This window comes from Cygnus atratus, chromosome 7 (assembly GCF_013377495.2).
Source record: "Cygnus atratus isolate AKBS03 ecotype Queensland, Australia chromosome 7, CAtr_DNAZoo_HiC_assembly, whole genome shotgun sequence".
Taxonomy (NCBI): domain Eukaryota; kingdom Metazoa; phylum Chordata; class Aves; order Anseriformes; family Anatidae; genus Cygnus; species Cygnus atratus.
In genome coordinates this window covers 31993676-32017349 of record NC_066368.1, presented here as the reverse complement: position 1 = coordinate 32017349, position 23674 = coordinate 31993676, and the positions used below count along the sequence as shown (strand labels likewise).

At 35.9% G+C, this 23674-nt stretch overlaps 1 protein-coding gene across 1 annotated transcript in view; it reads left to right on the top strand.

Moving 5' to 3' along the window:
• NRG3 (neuregulin 3) overlaps positions 1-23674 on the top strand; it is a 401196-nt gene that overhangs the window by 152554 nt on the left and 224968 nt on the right. The window contains exon 2 of the mRNA XM_035539071.1: positions 16339-16468. Within this exon, the coding sequence (XP_035394964.1) occupies positions 16339-16468 (130 nt within the window). The remainder of the gene's footprint in view (positions 1-16338; positions 16469-23674) is intronic.

The window sequence follows — 23674 nt, the reverse complement described above, 5'->3', positions numbered from 1 at the left end:
TGCATTCAGTCTAACTTTACCAAAAAGAAATTGAACACTGAAGCAATGCGAAGGGCACACCCTTAATAATAAATAAATAAATCCCAGATTCAAAATGAGCTGACTTGGAGTTTCAGTTGGAAAGAGTACTTTCAAGCCAGGCTTAGCTGTTTGGGAGAGGGTTTGTAATTTTATTTTATTTTTCCTTTAAACAAGTGATGTTAGTAACCTTGGCTTCATATGAGTCTGGGTTCATAGGTAAGTCTAATCGGCGAGCATCGGTACATTTGCTCTGTTTAAACTGGAGTTTAAGTGGAAGCTTCCACTTGTGAAATTATAGTTGTATATAAATATGAATGGATAAAATCCAGAAATGTTGGATTCCTAAGTATATACCTGCTATTTCAAAGCTTAATGTAGGCCAGTGTTTAATGATTTGTACTTCTTGAGGTAATCCAAGTTACATTTCTGCCATGTAAAATGGAGGGTTTTATAGAGATATTTATTTATTTATTTATTTTGCAATTGTCAATGTTTCTTTCCTGAAAGAACTCATCTTATCTGTTGGGATAAGCATGCTTTCTTTCTCGATCAGAACTTGCACAGATAGAGCAATTCTGTGATAGAGCAAAGCCTTGGGAAGATTTACGTAGGAAAACGGTAGGGCAGGAGGTCTGTGGAGGAAATGATTTTCATGTTTTCTTGGGAATGGCTTAGAAGCAAACATGTCTTGGTTAGGGCAGGCATTTATCTTGGTTTCCTCAGTTGTGCACTAAGATTGAACCTGTATGGGCTAGGTGATAAATTGTCATAAAGAACCACTGTTTGAATCCACTCTTCCTGATATTTAAAGCCAAAACTACCTAAGTTGGAGAATTGTGACTTTCCTGTGACCTGAGCAACACTACATGAAAATTTCTTAGAAAACAATGTGGCTGAGGAAACAAAGTGAAAATTGTTCATTGGAGAAGGAAGGCGAGGAATGCTGTAATGCAAAAATTTTTGTCTGGACTTCTTTCCACAAACTTGAAATGGGATGCTGCTAGAGGAGTTGGTTAGCTTTAGGGTTCCTCTCCTATGAACTTCTGACAACAATTACTGAAGTATTTTGAGACCAGCTTATCTGATTTATCAGCCGATTTATCTTTTTGTTGGCCTTTTCCACACTTCCAAGAGTAGCACTTGTGCTCTCCAGAGGGGATATTACTAGGACTTCTGTTGCTGCTGCCAAAAATGTGCTGGTACAAAGACGCTGTCTGAGTCAGCTTTGTAACGTGACAAATTCTCAGACAGCTGCAGCAATGATATGTTAGCTGCCTACTGGGCAGCTTCAGAATAGACATTAAATCTGCTACTAGTTACGAAATGTCATTAAAAGTAGCCTAATGCAATAGACAGTAGTGAAGTGTGCTTATTTTTCTGGTTAACAGGTTGAAGGATGTACAAGTGATATAAGAACAGTTATTCAATTGTGGCTGCGTGTCTTGTTTGTATCAGCATTAAAAGAAGAATTTAAACCATCAAAAGAGGATGATGCACTTTTTTTAATCTTTTATTATTCAGTTATCTGTTAATTGCTCATACTGCACGCTCATATTTCAGTGATCATAGCTGTTGCTTCTGTATATTTTCTCCAATTTCATGGCAGCAGAGTAGTGAATACGATGCGTTTTCTGATTAAGAGATTGTAAAATGAAGTCAGGCTGCCACTGGAGGTGTTCAGTGTTGCATTTCCAAAACTGGACTTCTGTTGCTACTGTCTTGTAATTCTGTGAGCATTATTAATGCTGCCGTGTGTAACTTACAGTTCGAGTTTAATTGGCCTTTTCTTTACCATACTAATACCTTCAGTCAACCAGAGCCTGCAGTCCTACTTTTTATGTCTCATTATGTTCCGTTCCTGTGCCCCAGCCTACATTTAATTTGCACAGGAGTGGAAATGAAGTTGTCAGTGCCATCTTGCAGCTACTCTCCTCCCCCTTACTTTAGCTATATCAGATGCCAACAGTGCTGATTTGTTGAACCTCAACCTGTTTTGTTTAGCGCTGGCAAGCTGACTGCTTTGTAACCACCAACGTGGTACAGTGAGACACAAAATGCGTGTGATATTGCCCAAATTTCTCACGAGTAAAGGTAGGAGATGCCAATTCAATTTCAACTGTATACTGCATTAATCTGAATAATAAAACAGGGATGCAACTTCAATATGTGAAATCCCATATTCTCTACTAGCTCACATGGGTAAATGCCTGGGTTAGCACGTATTTGATTCAGCAGTATGAGAAAGCTAAGGCAAATGCATTTTCTATTTCAAGGCTAGAAGTCATCTTGCAAAGACAATTTTATTGAAAGATGCTGGCTACAATTGTGCATAGGCTGTATTGTCTAAACCAATTAATTGCAAGACTGGAGGGTGAAGTTGGATCTTAATGTTTCTCAGGGGGAGAGGAGAAGCTGTTACCCTCTTTGTTCTTCTTCTTTCCTAGTATGAAATAGTGGAAATGAATGCATTTCCTAAAATATAACATCAAATGGTAAACATTTGTAACAGTGCAATTTTTTTGATGCTATGTTAACCTTGATTTTAACCTTTTTGATGTGAAAGCAGTGGTCACTTTGTTCTGTCATGCTATTTTCATTGTAACTTAAGTGTAATTGAAGATCGAGGTTTCTGTAGCATTACTGCTAGAAACCCACCTTGTGCTTTCTGAGTTTGTGCAGCACTGGTGGAGAAACTGGCTGTTTCACACACACACACAGACCATGTAAAAGCTTTCTTTCTTTTCTTTCTGTTACAATTCTTTACCAGGGAAATGAAATTAGAGGTTTTTTTTTTTTTGATTTAATTAAAAAAGAAACATTTTTTTTTAAAAAAGTGAACATAAGACCTGCAAAATTTGTTTACTCATACAAAATTAATCTGAATATGATTAAGGATTTTAAAATTCTAGTTGCAGTACTTGGGAATTTTTTCTTTGTGATCTTCAGTGGAGGTAAATAATTACTGGCACACTCTTACTTATAGCTTTCAATATTATTTTGAAGGGTGTACTGTCAAGGCTGACTAAGGCATCTAGCACCCCACCACTCCCTCCCTCCCACCCCAAAAAAGAAAGGTAATGCATACCAAACCAAACAGATTATACTGTAAAAAGCTGATAGAGAGTATATTTAGTGCTTAGCATTATGGTTGCCTGTAGTTATAATTCTGTTGCTCAAAACTGATTAAGGTCAAGTAAAATTTCTTGACTGAGCTGAGTATAAGAGAGACAATGCCTACGAGAACTTAAAACCTCTAAATATTCTGGCAGCAAAAATTGGTGGTGGCATTCAATACAACCAGCAAATTGGGTTGCAGTATACTTATGCTATGGATGCCTGTAAGTGAAATAAGAGTTTTATTTTTACTTGCTTGTATGCATTTGTACACAGAGGTTATAATGTATATAATAAATATGTAAGGAATTACTAGAAAAGTAAGAGATGATAGCACACTAGTATATATATATATATATTTTTTTTTTAAGTCACTGATAAAGGCAGACTCCTTCTAAGGTTTCAGTGCTTCATGTGCTTCTTGTGCTTAGGTTTCAAAAGGAACTAGTAGAACTTGAAACAAGCAGAGAAGAGTCAAAATGATGTTACTATTGAAAAATTGAGTCAATTTTCTTGATTGTAGCAAGATGTAGCCACTGCAGAGATTACTAAATGTGATAGGTGAATAAATTAGACTTAGGTAGCTTATTCTTGTATTAATTGAGTTGCTGGTACTTTATAATTCTCTCAGTAACATTATATAAAAAAGCTGTGTGTGTCTGTTTCTATTGCCTGCCAGTCAGCCTTGTTGTAAACCACCTGCATTTAAGGAGGTGGTATATTAATAAAATTTTGAAATTAATAAATTAAACACCTTGAAGTTGGAAATGCATATTTTAACTAATAATTCTCTGATTTTGTGAAATGCCTATCATGAAACTTGCTCATCAGGTACTGTCTGTAAGACGCAAGACCTGTGCTTTTTTACTCAGGGTGTGTATACTGATGGCTTATAAAATTAAATCTATAGAGCACATTGGATGTAGAGAGCATGATTTCAATTGCAACTTTATAGAGCACTGTGGCTTGTGGAAACCGAGGTGGAAAGTTGTAGCCCTAACTATGATTTGTAGTTTACCTTATGTCCCCCCACCTGTGGTGATGGTGGCCATGGTTAAGCAGGATTTCAGAGTGTGTTATACTGTGTTTCTGTGAAAGCATCCTGATCCTATCGCCTGATAGTTGTGAACCCCATGCCATCCATTTTCTTTGCTCCTTTGTTCACAGTTAGCAAGAATATATATATTGGTTTACCCCACCAATTCTTTCAACTTTATAATCATAAGAAGCAGAGTTTTAAGCTTCTTTTGTACCAACTTCATACCTTGCAGACAGTTTAGCAGAAAAAGCTCTCTCTGATACTAGGCAATGACTTCAGTTTGAATCACAGGAATTAAACATTGTTTTATTTATGTTAGGACAAGACCAGAGGGAGATGGAACAAAATTTCATTTGAATGTGTCTCAAAGGCCAAGGATTTATGAAATAGAAAAAGATCATTTTTATACGAATCTGTTATTACAGATGAAATATTACAAAATAATAGTACAGATGATGTGATATTAGGTGCAATACCCCTTACATCCCTCGTTGAACTCAGTCCTAACCCTGGGTAATCTCTGTTCAAGTCTGCTTTGCGAAGCTGCAGTGGTCCATGGGGGAACCTCATTACCTGGCTCTTTATCAGAATTCACTGGCACTCCGCTACGTTGAAGTGTTGTGGCTTTACGTTATAAAGTTGCATGTAACTTACCTAACTTCTTTGCATTGGAAGATGCAATGCTATAGAATTGAGCAGTTTGTCGTATGCTGGCAGTAAGGTCAAGGGGATTTGCAGCATGAGCTCTGCTCTCAGTATCACGTCAGAACCAGGCAGAAAAGCATTCTGCTTGCCTAAAAAACTGTGAGATAAGCTGTGCACATGAAGAGACCTGGAGCTCCTGCAAAGACACTTTACCTTCTCATGCCTATCCCTTTTCTGTTCTGGAAGACTAAATTAAAAGAATAAAGGGGAGGAAATGAGATTTTTTAAAAAAAAAAAGTGTACATATATGTGTATCGAAAGGAGGAGATATGTGTTTCTTTATGAAAGGAAATGCTGAGAATAACATTGTTTCATAGCCTGACTTTGCATCTCTGCTCCACAAGGATGTCAAAATGATAAATGCAATAGTGAATAAACTTTAGATTGTCTGCCTTGGAATAAAGCACAAGGTTTGGGTTAAAATTGCATTTCTTATTTCCTTCACTTCTACTCAATGTGTTATTTGACCTACTTCAGTTCCTTGGAGAAAAAGTCAGACAACCTACTAATAGCTTCTTGATAATTAATATATTCACATTGCAATGTAAAGTTTTTCCCTATGTAACTAATATTATCCTTTTATTTCCATTATGCATCTATTTTTAGCCTACAGTACTTTGCCAGAGAATAGAAAGGATTCATTAAACATACTACTAACACATTTGGAAACATTACTGGGTAATTCCTTTACAATGTTAACAAAATTGCAAATGATCCAAAAGAACTATAAAATGGCTCAATGCCTTTTTCCAGAAGAACTTTCTGATAGTGTTGTATATACAGACTTACAAATACTGATTATTCCAGGTCTGTGATTGAAAAAACCTTGGCGTTCAGCTAGGAAACTTGCCAGGTAGCATTATTGAGGAGACCTTAGTTGCCAATTGTAGTGCTGCTTTCCTTTAGCAATACCTGGGGAAGCTAAAGCCCTACACATCTACTAGACAGTGATATTTAGCTCTTTACGCTCTTGTGTATATGTTGTGCTGCTTATTTACATACACAAAACGCAAGCTTTTGGAAAAAATACAGTCCTTTCAAGAGTGCTTAGATTTTTAGTGTTGGAAGCTTTTGAACACTGTTTCAGAGTAAGACTGAATTGCATTCTTACATTCGTGACAGAAAAACAAATGTTTGCAGCAACAACTGCATGTTGTTGTTAATGGTCTAAGCATAGTTACAGTTGTCACTTCTAACTTCTGATTAAATCAGTAATTTCTCAGCAAAGTCCAGATATGTTCTATCATAACTTCTCAAATGTTTCAGAATAATCTCTATGTAAAAGTGGGCATTGTAATGAAAATTACTAATAGCTCTGTGGAAATGAATTATCTGCATTACAACATAACGTCTATTCCTTACATTTTGCATAGCCGTCTTATTTTTCTTCTTTAATTTTTGTATTCTGTGAACACTTAGAAGGAATAATTTATTAAGTCTTTAAAATATAGAGGTGAATAATTGAATTCTCATCACACTAAGGAATTTGCAGATGGTTCTAATGAGCTGTAAATCACAAAATACTTGTTCCCAGAAGAATTTTCTTGCACGACAGTTCTTATTAAAAAAAGGAAGATTGCTTCAGTGTTGATAATGTTTGCTGTGTCACTATGGAATGCTAACTAATTGTAGTTTTCCATTACTTCACAGCAGCATAGCCTACCTGGCTGCTCTCTGTGATATGATTACTGCGTAAGGATAAAAAGCATTGAAGAGGCCTGAGCGGTCGAAAGAAGAGCCATTAATGTCAGTGAATGCCTGCTCAAGCATTCATCACTATTAGCTTAACAATTCTTGAAAACGGAATTCATACTCTGCCCATTGATGATAACAGTACAGCATCCTTTTATAGTAAGCAGTAAAATCACCTTTGCTCTTCTCAGCAGTGATTTGGGCATATCTACAGACTTAAACATTGTATCTCATTTTCCCATCATTTTGGAAAGCTCTTTAAGGGCATTAAAGTCAGTAAAAATTAATTTTAATTTTAACAATTAAATTAAAACAAACCAGTTGTCATTCTTTATTTGGGATATATCGAAACCTGAAAAACACTTTTCATTTCTACTAATAAACTGTTTCGTACATCAAAAATAAACTATTACTGCTTCAGTTGTGTAGTGTATGGTTTGGGTATTCTTAGTCATTCCCTGAGTATCGCCTTATCTCAGTCTGATATAAGGGGGCAAAATCAGTCCAGTGAGAGTGACTGGGTATGGCAGCAGATTGTTTAAGGAAATTGCAGAAGTTCTAACACCTGCTATTAAATGAGCCCTGTTTGGAGCAGGAGGTCTGGCTGGATACCTTCCAGTTAAAATTATTTATCAATTTGTGGAAAAACTCGCGGGCTCAGTTTGCAGAAAAGCCAGAAGTCATTCATTTTTACATCTAACATTTTTGCTTTTATAAAACTCTCAGGCATCAGTTATGTGCCTTAGAGCTACTTGGAGATTTCTCAGCCTTGGGGGCATAACTTGATTTGGAGATAGGGCAGCAAAGCAAATGCTGGGTGGCAGCGTGCAAAGGCTGACAAAGGCCAGGTCACTTAAGGTCCAGGAGCTGAGACTGGATTGGTGTTTGGGAGCTTTCAGCTAGGTTCAGCTATGGTTAGGAATTTGCAGTGTCAGAGGCGTTTACATTTCTCAGCTTGCCTGGGAGGTGGGAGTGGGTGAGGCAGCTGGGAAGGGGATCCAGAACTTCTGAGCTGTGCAAAATGGCAGGAATAGTGCTGGAGAGCTGCCTCCTATTCCCCCTTGTGTGCCCTTCTCCCTCTGCCAGGGCTCCCACCTGCTTCCTCGTAGAGGAGAAATGCAGGCAGCAGTTTTAGTGCTGGGCTTAAAGAATCCAAGAGTCCATGTTTTAGTTTCCAAGAGTCCATATGTTTTAGAACTTTGGAGCACTGTACTAGTGTACTTTCCTTAGATGAACAAACCAGATCGATGATGTGACTTATGATGGGAATCAAGCAACGTGGGACAAGGCAGAGCCATGTGTGGGATCAGCTGGAGGTGGGCCACAGCTCATTCCAGCGCTGATACCTCCAAGGTGGGTGCGGAAGGAACTGCCTGCACATAGCAGCACAGACATTGAGATCCTAGGCCTTTGCCATCATCTTTCCCCTGGTCCTTGCTTTGCCAGCATGAGGAGGGAGAAGACAGTTGTGATGTGAGAAAGAAAAGTATTTGCAGCACATATATATATATATATATATATATATATATATTTCTGATGTGTATAATAATGATTGCAACACCATTTTAGTAGTTCAGTGAGTTATTTAGATCATTGCACTTGTTATATTTCCTTTTAAATATTTCCATTTCAATATACCAGATTTGAAAGTGCAAAGTTCTGAAGCGCTTCAATTATTTATGAGGAACTCCAACCAAATCCAGTTAGAAGTAACAGCCCTTCCTAAGCAATGAGATTTGAATTCTCTTGAGATCACTTGAAGGTGAGCATGAAAAATAAAGGAAAATGATTCTGATTTAAGGCAATTTACTTCTCTTTTTTATTGCTGTTCTTGATAAATAATGATTAAACGTAGCTCCAAACTAACATTCTCTCCAGTACCCAAACTAAGCCAAAAATATTTCATCACAAACTTCCTGATGCACTTTACTGTAGGTTTTATACACAAAGATTTATTTCTTTCATTGCAGCTTGCCGATGGTTGTAGATTCCCCAGTTGTGATGTTATGCTTGCTTTCTTCTAACATCTTGTAACCTATGCAGAACTGTTCTGTTTTTCTGATGGTTTTGATTGTGTCATAATTTTTTTTGCACCCCTAAAAATGTCTTCTGATTTACTCTACTGCTTTTATGCTGGTCTGCAAGTCACTTTATTTTACTGTATTTATTTCTCCATCTCTTGGACAGTATTTCCTAAGCTGTTTTCACATCCAAAGCAAGCAAAATCCATGTACTCCTCATGATGCAATGGTGCCATACAAGCTTTTGATTTCTCCAGTGGTGCAAGTACAGCTAGTCAGATGGGAGGGACAGATCAGGGGAGCAAAGGAGAGAAAAGCCCTGGTGGGGGACAGTAGGTCCACCCCGCTTCTTCACTGCGTTCCTCTGTGAATCTTTTTCACATCAATTAATGAGAAGTTCCACAAAAAGACACCTGAATACATGGCTGATTGGCAAAAGCACTCTGCACCTAGAGCTCCCATCACAGCTGTCACGACTCAATTTTGAAAATAACTCTACACATTGAATGCTAAAACCTTTTAGAGTTTTAGTCACTTCTGTTGCTACTCTCCTAGACGTTGAACTTCTGAAAAACCCTAGCCTTTTGTTTCCCACGGGCTCTTTCCTGAGTCATCTCCCATTTGTTCAGCTTTCACTGATTTCAGTTTGAGCTGTACAGGAGAATGCAGCCTCTGATGTGCAATTCTGCACGTACATACATGCATTTCATTGGTGTTCAGGATTCAGGATTTAAGTTCTGGTAGATATGACCAGGTGATACATTTTGAAGTGGTGCTGGCTTTATTTTCTTGTCTTCTTTTGAGTTTCAGTTGCAAGATACCATTAGGTGGACATTTTTACATACGTTATCTTGGCTTTTTGGCTTTTTTTTTTCCAAGTTGTGAAAACAAAGAAGTAGTTTAGTAGGTAAGAAGTTTGCAGCAAGCAAGCAGCTCTCCAACAGCACATGCTATTTTGCTAATAATACACTAGTTGCTTGAAAATCCTTTAATATATTTTCAAGTTATGATTTAGTGCTCATGTATTGTGATTTCAACCTGACAACGCATGTGGAAAATGTGAATATAATTTATTTCTGGAACGAGGTCACACTTAGAGAATTAATTTTGGAGTCACTGACAGAGAGTGCATGATGATTTTTTTTTCCAGAAATAATTTCTTGTACATTTTGGAAGCTTCAGTTGTTGTTCCTGAGCGATAGTGGATGTGATGCTGCCCTGCTGATACGGGACAGAAATATAGTCTGTTCAAGGATGAGGTTGGTTTGTACCCACAGAGAAGTTTCACAGAAAGGGCTTTGGAGAGCTAAATTAATATCACGTGAACTTGCTTATATAATTAAACTCAAGGGAAAAACATTTAGACCTTCTCTTATTGATAACGATTTTGAGTACTTCCACAATATGGCTGGTAAGCCAACTACTATAAATGAGGATGCTTTCATGCATCTATTGCTTTACCAATTTGTTGCTAAATTACACAGATTCCTGCATTTGAATCTGAAGGGTAGTAGAAAAGCTCCAAGTATTTCCATATCTATAGTACAATTTCACTTAATATCACAATGCAGTCAAATCCTCTTAAATGTTATTAGCTTAAATAAAATTTTGTCTGGCAAAAATAGCTAAGGGGTGGCTGCTTGAATAATCAGCATTCAGGATTTGATTGCTAGTTAATGGGAAACTATTGAAGTGAGGTAAAATATTTTTTTTAATATTTTCATTAAGGTTTTGGTTTTAATTTTAGGTGAATCATGCAAGCAGTTCAAGTAAATTTAGAACAGGGACCCTTTCCTTTGAAAAAGAAAGTTTTGAATTGTAGATATTTTTATATTTTGGCTCATAATTTATCATAATTCAATTATCCTAGCAGTCTCCCGTGGCAAAAGTCAATTAGTGTTCAGTTACTTACTGTCAAAGGAAGATTTCTTCTTAGCATTAGAAATGAGTCTGTTTTGAATTTTTCTCAAGTTAGTTGCCAATATTTGTAAAGAGTTACTATGAGCTTAGGTTACATCATAACAACCCTTACCAAGTAATATTTAAGTCCTCCATTCCCTTAATGAATATCATGGGTAGGGGCTTGGTATCTTTCCCCCAGCTACCTTTTCATTTATGTCTAAAAGCATGGGAACAAAAATTTTAGGTTATACATTTTTAAAATTCAGAGCATGTGAATAGTCAAAATAATATATAAACCGCTCCGTGTTTGATTTTGTTTATGTTTTGTTTTGCTTTGCAAGACCCTTTCCAGCAGAGCTACCACATAACTATAAAATACCATGAGGATCGCTCTATGATCCTATAAGAACTGCATGGAATACTGTTTATACAGTCATTGTAAATATTTTGCTGTTGACTCCGCTGAATAAAAAAATATTATACTCTGTATGCTGTTAAATTCTCTTTTATGTGATCTTCTTTATAGACTGCAGTAATGATATAAAAAATATAGTGTCAGAAGGGGCTTTTTCTGAGTAGCTTTTGTTTTGGTAACTGGAATTGCTTGGTAACCCAGTTATCTGTAATTGGCTTACTTTTTTGTAGTACATTTAAAATCTGATCAGTGATTTAAAATGAGTATTTTGCTTCTGTAGGTTTTCAGAGAAATGACCAATTACAAATGAATAACAAAAAAAAGGAAATTAGTTGATACTAAATCTGTAAGGCTGATAATATACAATGGTAGTCAAAACAGGCAGTGTTTTCTAAGTAGTATTTTGGTCTTAAACACCGTTTGGTATTAACAGACTCAGTTGTTGTCATATATGCATTTAGTCAATGAACATTACCAGGAAGCTATGAAATTTGCATGCCCAGCCACTTGTATCTTCACAGAGGGTAAGCATAATCATTTTGTTGCTTCTTTACCTTGTGTGTTGTTTTTTTTTCCACTCTGGCAGTGACAGCTGTGTATCTGGAAAAAGTGTTTACAAGGAGGTGCGTGCAGTATGGGTATTTTGGAAAAGTAGTGTGGAGAACTTATTTTTACTTGTGATGTATCCAATAATGTGTGTTTCTAAAGCCAGAATGTTGTGAGCCAGGAGTGATGGGTGGGAACAGTTGCTTCTACTGCACCTACATAGAAATAGCTTCCATGAATGCTACTGTTTTCTAGGATATTTTAAATTTCTTGTTCTCTCTTTTCCTGCATTTGTCTAGGCTTATTAATATCAGAACATAGTACTGGAAACAATGAATCTGGTAGCCTTGAAGGGGGGTATCCATATTATGCCTTGACAATCGTTCTATAAATTAGCTGTAATGAGCCATCCTGTGCTAGTATAACATGTTGAAATAAATGAGAGAACAGTAAAACACAAAGTCACTAACACCTATTTAGACCACAGCAAAATAAAATCTGAAAACTTGCTGATGAAATTTTCTTCAACATTCCCAAATAACTTCGTTTTTCCAACCAACTCCATGCTACTAAATGAAGGATTTTGCCTTCCTTTCAAACTTGAACTGAGTTCTTGTTCATTTGATCAAACAGTGGCATCTGAGACTTGGTAATGGTATATCTGTTTTTTGAGTAGGGGAATCATGCATAAAGATTCGCTGATTAAGCGAGCCAGTAAAAGTAAAGTGAAAGTGTCTAGAAATTCTTTATTCCAATTCAGTTAGAAAGATTCCAGCAGAAATCAATGGCCCCTGCTGCTTTTACATGAAACACCTGGACACTTGACAATTAAAAGAAAAAAGAAAAACTAGAGGGGAAAAAAAAAAAAAGACCATAAAGGATTATGGATTATTGGCATTTATGTACTGAATTCAAGGACATCTGAATGCATAACAGAGGTTCCCATTTGTTACCTATAAGTGTTTGGGTCTCACACCAACACACAAAGACTAGAAATAAATTAAGGGGCTGTACGAGTAATTTTGTGAGTGCTTAGGTTTTATAGCCTATAAAAAGAGAATCCTTGAAAGAAATTCTAACTTCACAATAAAATGGTGGATACTTAGCAAGCTGCTGAAGGACAGTGCCATCGAAATGTCAATTCAGGGTGTGGTAGCAGTCATACAAAAGAGGAAAACCGAAATAGATGATAGGATTTACTGGAAAAGGAATCAAGAAAGCTAGATTGTCTCTAGTGTTATCCATTGTCTTGTTCCTTCTGTAGTTCTGTTTAGAACAAGTTTTTAGATATCTTTTTTCAATCTTTGATGAAGCTGGATACCGGGGAAAAAGAATGTTTCATTATGAATGCAACATGAAATAAAAACAGCAGGAAAATTGTAAGCTTTCAGAAAACTTGCATATCGTGTATGTGAGTGTATCCAGAAGAAAATATAAACAAAGAAAAACCCTCCAGGGATCTCTAGGATATCAATTTTTAATTGTTTTTGTTTAAAAATTTTTTTGAGGTGATCAGTTTTTTTGACCAGTTAAAACCCAAGCTGTGCCTGCGTATCACCTTACATGTGAGCGTAAAAAAAACTTCCATGTGTTAACCTTCATGCCTCAAATTGCTGTTCAAAAAATGGAAATGCACACATTATTGAATATGGGAAATTTTTAAAAGTTGAGAGTTCCCTTTTTTGCATCCCTTTCGAAGGGAAGTGATCATAGGTCTGTCTTGGAAAAATATGAGCAGCAAGGGCTGACTGCTCCCAGGAGCAGAAGGGTGGCACGAGGCTCTGCCTGCTGCCCTGCAGCCTGGCCGCCTGCCCATTCCTCAGGCCTTTGCAGTCCGGACACCAACTGTATGTGGGCTGTTTCCCCTCACATCGACCTGTTTTGGCTGGCACAAATGATTCCAAGACAAGATTGTGTAATTTAAAATTGAATTCTAATTGGACTGCATTTTTTAAAAATAATAATAATACAAAATACTGTGTAATTTTCAGCCTAAGGAGAGCTTTCCAGGTCTGTCATGAGGAGCTGTCTGTGTTGTCACCTCAGTCTACAAGTCTTGTGCTTAATTTGAAAGGCCACCTGCAGAACTCAGAACAATGTAAGAAAAGCTTGAAATGATCCCCAAGTGGGGAAAACAAAGCGCTGCAATTTTAGGCCTGTTCGTGGATCTGCAGGGGCAGAGCACTGTGTCCCTCCGCTGCTGGCCTGGCAGAGGCCTAATCAGAAGGGCTGCTTTGCTGCGCTGCCTGGACACACTGTGGTTGCAGCATAGGTCAGTAGGGAGGCTTGGTTACTTGTGGAATTTGGGTTAATGCCCAAAAAAATGAAGCTTTGTCTTCACTGGCACTTTTGCCGTTGTGAAATGGCACGTGCTCAGCCTTAGCTCTGCTCTGAAGCTGCTGAATTGGCACCAGTTTCTGCTGGGGACTTGATTTAATCTTGAATAACGTTGAGCAGAGAAATGATTAAAGTAAAATAGTACAAAACCTCTGAAGAATATATTTAATTTAGAACTTTAAAATGCTGACCTTGACAAGGCATTTTTGAGTTAATTACAGTAGAAGAGGAGCATCCTGCTCTTTAAGTAGCATGCTCTGAGAATTCAGCACATCACTACCTCAAAGACATGCTTTGCAGTACTGCGTGCCTCCTTTCTTTTCCTGCTGGCCTTTGGGACAGCTCAGATTACTTTGGTCTGTGTAATGCAACTACCTTCATAAAGGTATTTGCATGGATTGTTTCTTCAGAGCAGGCTGACAAACATAAGCGATCTGTTCTCAAAAGCCGTATCGAGTTGAGATGCTGCTCATCAAACAGTTCTAGTTTGGTAATTATCACAAGTGCTTTCAAATAACATTATATCCAGATTCCCTTATTTAAAAGGGATGGAAATATCATATCTGATTACTGTTGTGTGTGTGTATACATCACTATATATGTTTATTATGCAGATTTTCAATGGTGATGTAAGTGCTCCTCTATGAAACTGACCTTAAAAAGATAACTGGGTGTTGCTTTCTACCTGAAGATATTTTTGTTATATAAGACCCAATCACTCTGGCAATGTCAGCAGACATTCTTGGCACTGTTTGCATTTACAAACATCTCATATTGTTTCCAAAATTCAGTTTGATATATTTCAATACAGGGCTGGCTTGCAGTCGTTGAAGGCAGTAGTTTTTTATAGCCTGTACCTTTTTCGTGAGTTCCACTATGTTGTGTCTCTGAAAGATGCTGATGTGCATCATCTTCAACAAAGTAGCATGGGCAATGGCAGGACCTTTCATTCTAAATCTGTGTAAACATTTGAAGGGAGACTGTTTATTTCCAGTTGTGGATTTTTTTTTCCCCCTCCACTGAGAACTTTGAACTAAAATACTTTCTATCTGGGAAAAAGTGTTTTTATGAGGATTAGGATGTGTGTGTATATATACATATATTTCTTTTCAGATGAATACTGTTAATCTTCCTCCACTTAGGCTGGGTGACGAAGAAACATTATAAAATTGTTTTCATTAAAATACTCTAAGAATGAATACACAGTTACTTTGCAACCATTTTGGAATGAAGAGATTTCTGTAAAGTATCATTCTTCAATTGTATTTATGGGTGTTCTCTTTTATTTCAGTGCTTTACTTTTCAGCTTGGTAGTACCTTGGTAGATATTTACTTTGGTTTTAGTTATAAGCAAAAAGAAAGTTAATGTGTTTTATATAATTTTGAGTTTGTCAAGTTCCAGGAGCATTAAATATAGCTTCATTCCTTTGACAGTACCAGAATAATTTGTGATGGTCTGTATGGGTGAAATGTTCTCTTACAACTTCAGTATATATTAGTATATTAGATCCTGCTTCTTGTCCCAGCAATTTGAGAAAGAATTTAAGTTTTGGAAATGAGGCTTGTATATGAAGATTGAACCATGGCTCTATGGAAATCATTGTCTACTTTGAAAGTCACACATCATTAGAAAATGCTGGCTGTAGTGAAGAGAATTAAAATGGTGTTAGACATCTTCCTCTGAAAATTTCAGTTTATTGTTGATTAATCCAAGTGAATTGGAAAAGTTAAAGCAGAAGGCACGAACAGCGGTTCACCCTGACATGCTGGCAACCTATTCCAGATCTTGTTATGTAACTATATATTCCAAACTGATGGCTAACAGACTAAAGTGCAATGCACTTTTTGGAATTATGTTGTGGGGGAAAGAGGAGGGACCCTAGAGAGGATATGCCTGAAATGAAACAATCTATAGCGTGTTGCTTTTGTTTATAGTCTAGGCCAGTTTTTGTGACTGGTGTATCAAATTAGTGTTATATGTAGGTTTTTGGCTTTGTTTTTTCTTTCGTTGTGGGTTTTGCGTGTGTGCGTTTTCAGGTTGTTAATGTATTAACTATTTTTCTCATTTTTCATGAAAAAAACTATATAATTTAAAAACATATTTAAGTTTATTAATATGAAAATAAACCTTATCTATTGTTCTGGTTTAAAAATACATAGTAATAGAAGATGACTACAATAATTTCTTTAAGTGTTAGCAGTAGTCATCATCGTAAAAATACAGGGTAGTAGGAAAAAATGGGTGCTTTTATCTTTTAGAAATGGGAAGTGTTTGGAAATTATACGTAACTTTGCTTCAATGTAGTTTCTTTTTTTCTGGTAATATTTCCAAATGTAAGATTCCTTTTGTGAATCTTCTTAAGTCCTACTGCTAATAATATTACAGTTGTACTGTAATTTGCTTGCCCTGTGCTGTTGCTATCAGTTAACTATTTAGACTGTCTTGATCAGTTGATGTTATGGAGACTAATTTGATCAAATTTAAAAACATTCAATGTTTAGCGTTTAAGCTTTTCTTTACTTTTTTTTTGTTCTATCTTCCATAGATACTACAACATACTCTACTGAGCGATCTGAGCACTTTAAGCCATGCAAAGACAAGGATCTTGCATATTGTCTCAATGAAGGGGAATGCTTTGTGATCGAAACCCTAACAGGATCGCATAAACACTGCCGGTAAGTCATTTGCAAAGTAATTCGGTTAAAATAATAATAATAATGTTCTGTTCTGGGGAGACAACAGCCCCCCCCCCCCCCCCCCCCCCCAAAAAAAAAAAAAAAGACATTTAGATTTAGAATGTTATAAATGTAAAGCACTGGAATTTATTTGCACTTGATTGCTTCCCTCACCATTTTTTTTTGGCTCCTGGATAATATTTATAAACAAAAATACAGCATTACAAAAAGCAAGATTTTAGTTACTTTTATAGATAAATCTTCAATATTCTATTTTCTAATGGTACAAGCAAGAATGAATTTTTACTTATAATGGCCTTGTGTTCCTTTAAATGCTGGAAGTATTCCTTTATTTTGTGTACTCAAAGTATAGCTTTGACAGTAGCTGTATGCAGTGTTCATTAAGAGAGGGGAAGAGTTGTTCACTTGGCAGTTTTAAGTATTTGGGTTTTCTAGTTTAATTACTGAAAGATAAAATGGGTTGTGATGACCATCTGAACCTGCTATGGATAGCTGTTCTGCAGTTTCATACCGATCAAATTCTGTTAATATCTATGAATACCTTGAACGTATACTTAAGAATATCAGAAACAAAAAACAGATTGCCAAAGTTTCTCTGGGTGTAGAGGCCAGTAAAAGGGATTGTTATGCAGAAGGAGTACTTTTAACATCTTAAAGATGAGAAGAAAAAAATCCTGAACTATTCAAACAATCATTTATATAGAAGTGGTACAAATTAAATCTTTTATTTCTAATATTTTACTGTCTTTGGCATACAGCGGATGTATCTAAATGTATGCTTAAATACTAAACTGAGGGTTCAAATATAATATAGTTATCTGTGATATAAACGATAAAAGTGCCTGAGACACTCAGAAGCTTTACTGAGTAATTTGGGATCTAGCTGAAGGTTGGTCCCTCAAGAAAAGAAAATCACAACATCATTTGTGCCTAGTTTGAAAGTTGAAATGTATGGATTTAAAGATTGGTGCATGTTTATAATATTTCTGAGATTTTTACTTTAAATTCTCTCCTGGCAATTTTTCCCATGCAGTTGTTTGTGCTTCAGTGATCATTTCCCCTGTTTGCTTTCTGTTTTCTTATGGTATGCTTACTGAATTAATAATTATGAGTTGTTAACTGTGGAAAAATGTTGTTCTTTCAACTTCTGTCATAAAAGGTTACAGGTATTGTTTTCTCAAATCGAGTGGGTGATTTCAATCTTTCTTAGAAGTGTCATGAACTTTGAACAAGGAAATTACATCACTCAGATATTTAAACATTTTTCATTGTCAGAAAACTCAAACTGGACAAAACTGATAGATTTATGAGAAGAAAGAAATGAACATAAGAATTGGGCTTAAATTTATTCACGAAATTCTGTGCACAGAATTTAGTAAACTTCTAGTAAACTATATGGATTAGGCTATCATATCTGCAAGAGTTTATCTCATAAGAGATCATCTGTCTCTTTTTTTCTGACTTTCAAGATTTTTCCCATTGTCTGCATTTGCCAAATTGTTTATTCGCTGTGATTCTAATGCCACATTCTGACTAAAGGCTAGAGGCTTTTCCATCCAGGCTTTTCCCCTTAACTAAGCAAGCCATAATGTTGAGTTTTCATTCTCTCCATCAAAGCAAAATTTTTCATCGCCTTCTCATGTGTTATTTTTCCATACAGGTATCTCATTTGTGAATCTGTTAGCTCTGGCATGTAGCAGATTTGCATCACTTGTACAAGTTTCAGACACTGGCACATTCTCTGGGAATTAAACATCTGTTTATTTCAGTGGGTACTCTGAAGTGTGCAACATGAAAAGATGTGTATATGGACATAAAAATTCATATAGCAAAATCAGAGAAGTAAAATTTAAAAGGTGATTAAACTAGTTATAATGCTTCGTTTAATTTTTTAAGGACCTTGAAAAGTGTAAGTGGCAGCTCATTCAGAATCATTTTTATGGTAGTTAAGAATGTCATTAATCACTTTTAGAGCAATTTATTTAGAATCAGATTTTCATGATGTCCAGTTTGAAGAGAAACTGTTTAATTTGACCTTCAAATTCTGTATCTAGCTCGGTAACAGATTGTGTATCTCTTTCTCATGACCAGTGCTGTAGTGAGCAGGATGCAGGTGTTTTTCTATCTACAGCTTAGAACCATGCTCTGAAATAGCAGCTAGAATGTACTCATAGAGAAAAATACAATGTTGGTGTACTGGATTTGTCCTCTAACTAGAAGAAAAGTAATTTTCCCTGAGAATGAAAGGGTTATGGAATTCCCCTTGCAATTAAAAGAATTGTTTGAATACTGAATTATGAAGATTTAGAGTGTGAAATGATACTTTGTTCTTAGAATCAAGCGGCATTGTATATTCTCATTAAGAGTTTGATTTTGCATCTGTTCTGAGAACAGAGCACCAATTTACTGAAATGGGAATTTGCCATGTGGAACAGCTGCAGACAGAAGATCTTGATGTAGCAGAAAACTTGAGTCCCACTCTGTCAGGTTGAAAGAGTGATGGTAGATGTGCTTAGTCAGTTGTACATTCATTCTTGTGTCTGTACATGTATGAGGACGTATATGTGAATTATTGTTTTAAAAAAAATGCCTAGGGATGGAAAGTGACAGTTGTGTAACAAATGAGATATGCTGGGTGCTCTTTGTGCTATTTTAAACATGTGACTTCAGTATTTATTTTTGTGAATGGTTTAAGACGAGCTGGTTTTAAGGATAGTGTAGGTTAACAGTAGGAAAACTTGATATTTAGCTTCTCCATATGTTGAAATTTCTTCCCTGTTGCCTTCTTGAGAATTTAAAATGATTGGGAGGGTGCTTTTCGTTGCTATTTACACAAAACAAATCAAGCACACAGTCAATACTGACACATCACCATTTAACTGGATATTATGTAAAGCAGCTTTTACCAGGAAAAAAAATAAAAAAAATAAAAAAAAAACACTATAATTTTATTTCAAAGACTGTATCTCAAGTTTCATTGTGTCATTTTGTGTCTTTTTTCCTCCCTTATTTCCGAGTTAATTCTTCTACCATTTTATGTCTTTTTAGTCTTTTAGTCCCCTTCATTCCTTCTGATTACCCATTTAGGACTGCAAGATGCTGGATGAATGAGTGGCTAAAACTTTTGAAGGGAGTAGAGGATTGCACTGTTGTTAAATTTCTTTTCCAAAAGAATCCATTAGGACTATTGTATATGCAGTGGATATCTTGGAGTGGCAATGAACTCTAATGTATTCTTTATCCATTTGAGTATGTTGGATGAGATATTCCTTTTGTCACTTGTTCTTGTCATTCATGAAGAAAGCAGTACAAAACCCGAGTGTATTTTCTGAAAGCAGAAAGTCTTTGAAAGAGTAGATTCACAAATGCACAGTAAAGAAAACACTTCCTTGTTAATGTAAATACAGCAGATTGTGCATATACATCCAAAGGGGACTACTCTGGTTATTGCTCCCAAGTGTTCAGATTCCCTAGTACAATCTTTGGGTTGACCTGGTTCTGATAAGAATTCTGAGCTTGGTATTCTTACTCAATTTTATGCATAAAAATTTCCTTTTTACACTCATGGAAAAAATGATACCAGCGTTGCTCAGTTATGCCTAAAAACTGTTATGAGACCTAAAGGATTAAATTTTCCTTTAATGAAAGTCCTATTTGTATAAATGTTTATTATATACTGTCAGCTTTTATTCTTGATCTTTCACATAGTGGTAACTGTAATTCAGGTGCAGCCCTTGCTGTCAGTGAAAGCAGGAGAAAGATACCAAGCAGACTGGAATTAGAACAGCTCTGAGCAGGGCATAGGGCATTCCTTCTTTGGGAAGAAATTCTTCACTCAGAGGGTGGTGAGGCACTGGCACAGGTTGCCCAGAGCAGCTGTGGATGCCCCATCTCTGGAAGTGTTCAAGGCCAGGCTGGATGGGGCTTTGAGCAACCTGGTCTAGAGGGAGGTGTCCCTGCCCATAACAGGGAGTTGAAACTGGATGGGCTTTAAGGTCCAACCCAAACCATTCTATGCTTCTGTGATTCTGTGATATGTTTACCTAACCATAAGTTAAAAATCTAAAAAGATAAATTGATTGTTTTCCTGTTTCAGTTATATACCACCTTATCTAGATTTTTGCAGCCTGACCTAGGTATTTTAACATACCAGCTACCATGTTTAGTGTTGTTCCCATCTCATTACACACGGCAACATTTCTCGAGAGCATTACCAACATATAAGTAAAGCAAAACCAGAAAATAATTTGCTATTGAATGACAACAAATAAGGCATTTTGTTGATGTCCCAATATTACAAGGTTAGTTTCATCAAAAAGAATCCATGGTGTTGACAGTGTAATATACGGCTACAAGAATGTAAAGGAGGAAGAAAGCTGTGCTTTAAACTTAGGACACTTTCCATGTCAAGGGCAATCAACACACCTCCTGTTGTGAAAATTATTGGCTTATGAGCACAGGTGTAGCACACATCTAGATTATATTTGTGTAGTTGCAAACATCATTAGCTGGAAATGCTGCCATTTTTACTTTCTTGTTTACTTAAGAAAGCTGAGGTGAACTTGAAATACAACATTATGTGTTTTTAAGCAACTACATTTTAATATAGGTATCACATTGTGTTACTATTGCATCGCCTGCTTATTCAGCAGCACTTTCAAAACTCTTGGTTGCCTTCAGCACTGCAGTCGTTTCTGTTAGCTCAAGTGAAGCTGCCTGTGTGTCCAAAGCTTTGCAACTGTGATACTTCTCAAAGCTCAGGCTTGTGAAAAGTCAAGTTGCAGAACCTCTGGTCAAGAAGTCTCTTGCACAGTCTGTGCATCCCAAGGGTAGAATCTGCTCAGCTATATTGACGTAGTCAAGACTATACTAACAAAAAGCAAGTAAGTCTTTATTTCTTTAAGTAATATTAAGCACAAATCTGGAATTATAACTACTTTTCCCTTTTTTATTGGAATACCTCTGTTTTTCTGGTCTAGTTTTAGATACCTGTTTTCCTTTCCCCCCAAAACAAACAAACAAAAAGTGGAAAAAACCACACCAGTTTGGTGAATGCTCTTTCAAGCTCCTGTCCTTGAAATTATGGAAAGAGGTTGCATGGCTTCGCTGTCATGTACCTGTTTTATCCTTACAAATCTCTTTAGATAGGAACTCTGAAGAAATCTGGTTTCTAAACCTGAGAATTAAATGGTGCAAAGCCCAAGAGATATGTAGGACTCATACTTGTTACCTAGGAATCATAAGTTTTTATGTTATTATCCAATCTGATGTGATTTTTTTTACTACTTGGTCTGAAATTATACGTAATTAATATCTAAGATTTGAGCTAATTTAAATAAACCAGTTAATCAGGATTCAAGCTAAATTATCACACCAAAAACTAACCCTCGCCTGCATAAAAACAGTACTTTTCCAGATATTCTTACTCTTTTCCTAATAATTCTTTAAAACTTAAGACCCTTCAAGTCTGATATTGTGGTATAATTGTTCAGTAAATAAGTTTATTTTAAATTTGAAGCTTGTGTTTACATGTACTTCACAAAAACAAATGAAAATCTTTCAACATCCTTCCCTAGTGAAATAGTGTACAACTGTATTATGTGATACACACACTGAATATGGCTGTATTCGGTAACACCTGATTGATGCTTTCAAAATTTAATATTCAGATAGAGGCTCTCAAGAAAGCTTCTTGTCAAAGTACCGTAATTATTGATTAATTTTAACAGTCTCAACACTCTATTTTAGTGGTTTTTTTATTTACAAATTTTCCCCTGGATTATTGCACTTGGCAGATATTTACCTTCTTCAAACTTCGGTAACTTCTGCTGTAGAAATTACTGTCAGCTTGAAATACATATATATATTTATATATATATGTATATATACACATATATACAAATCGAAACATATTATGAAGTTGAGTTACTTTCAAATATCTGAAAAACTCAGTATTTTAATGCAGCAGTGTAACAGCCTGTATTTTGAATGTCATACTAAATGTTTCCCTTCATATGTTTATTAAAATTTACCCTTCTGCACATGCTTAAGTTCTTGAGTATTGCAATAACTCAGTGATTACTTGTTGCTGTTCATTTAGTATTGTTTCTTCAAATATCTCTTAAGTTTTGGATGATTTTTTTTTTCCTCCAGAGAAATCACTGGCAAAGTATGTTATCCGTTTATCTTTCCTAACAATTTTCTAAAGCAAGCTTGCAGTAGTCTTCCTATTTTGGAGAGGACAAATGAATTTCACAATAAAAAGAACTATGAAATAAAATAAAGCTCTATATTTAGTTTTAGGCTTCCATCAAGATGCTATACTTTGTATTCATAGTATTTCAGTCTATATTTGCATTCTGCTTAGCACCATAAGCCAGATTTGCTAGTTATTTCCCTTTGAAAAACTGAATTGTATAAATTTCTGGTTCTATTTCAGTCTTCCTTAGTTGTGAAACTTGCACTCCCTGGTTCAGGTTTTGATGAGGATGCTCTTTTCCAGTCAGAGCAAAAAAGTAAAGCCATAGTACTGTACACATGAAATGCATGCACAGATATTTTAATTCTATACTGATTTAACTTCATTCACCTATGTTATTCATTTGATTTAAGCAAATATTCATAAGAAATAAAATTTGTAGTCCATTTCATCATGTTTGGAAAGTTTATTCAAATTTTATTCTTAAAGAGTTTGAGGAAGAAATAAAGAAGAAGTTGGGTAGCTGTGCAGCCGAAGTTAATGTTGAACCTTAAGAGAATGTATATATTTTTAAACTTGTATCACCACAGAGGACTGAAAAATTGTGGAATTAATTTCTCTTTCCCAAAATACTAAGCAATTCATCTAAATCCATTTTCAGTTAACATAAAGGATGGGAAATCAAAGATAATGGTTGAGCACAGCCCCTGCATATTTTTTTAAACACCTGTTTTAAAAATATCCACATGTTCTGAAAGCCATATGTTTGTAATTCTGTGGTGGTTTTACCGTGCTAGGCAGCTGAACACCACAACTGCTCTCTCACTCCCCCTCCTTAGATGAGGAGGGGAAGAAGTGAAGGAAAGAACAACTCACGGGTTGAGATAAGGATGATTAATTAAAGGAAAAAAAAAAAGAATTAAGGAAAGATTATTATTAATTGAACAATTTAACTAAACAATTTAACTAAACAAATAACAATTTAA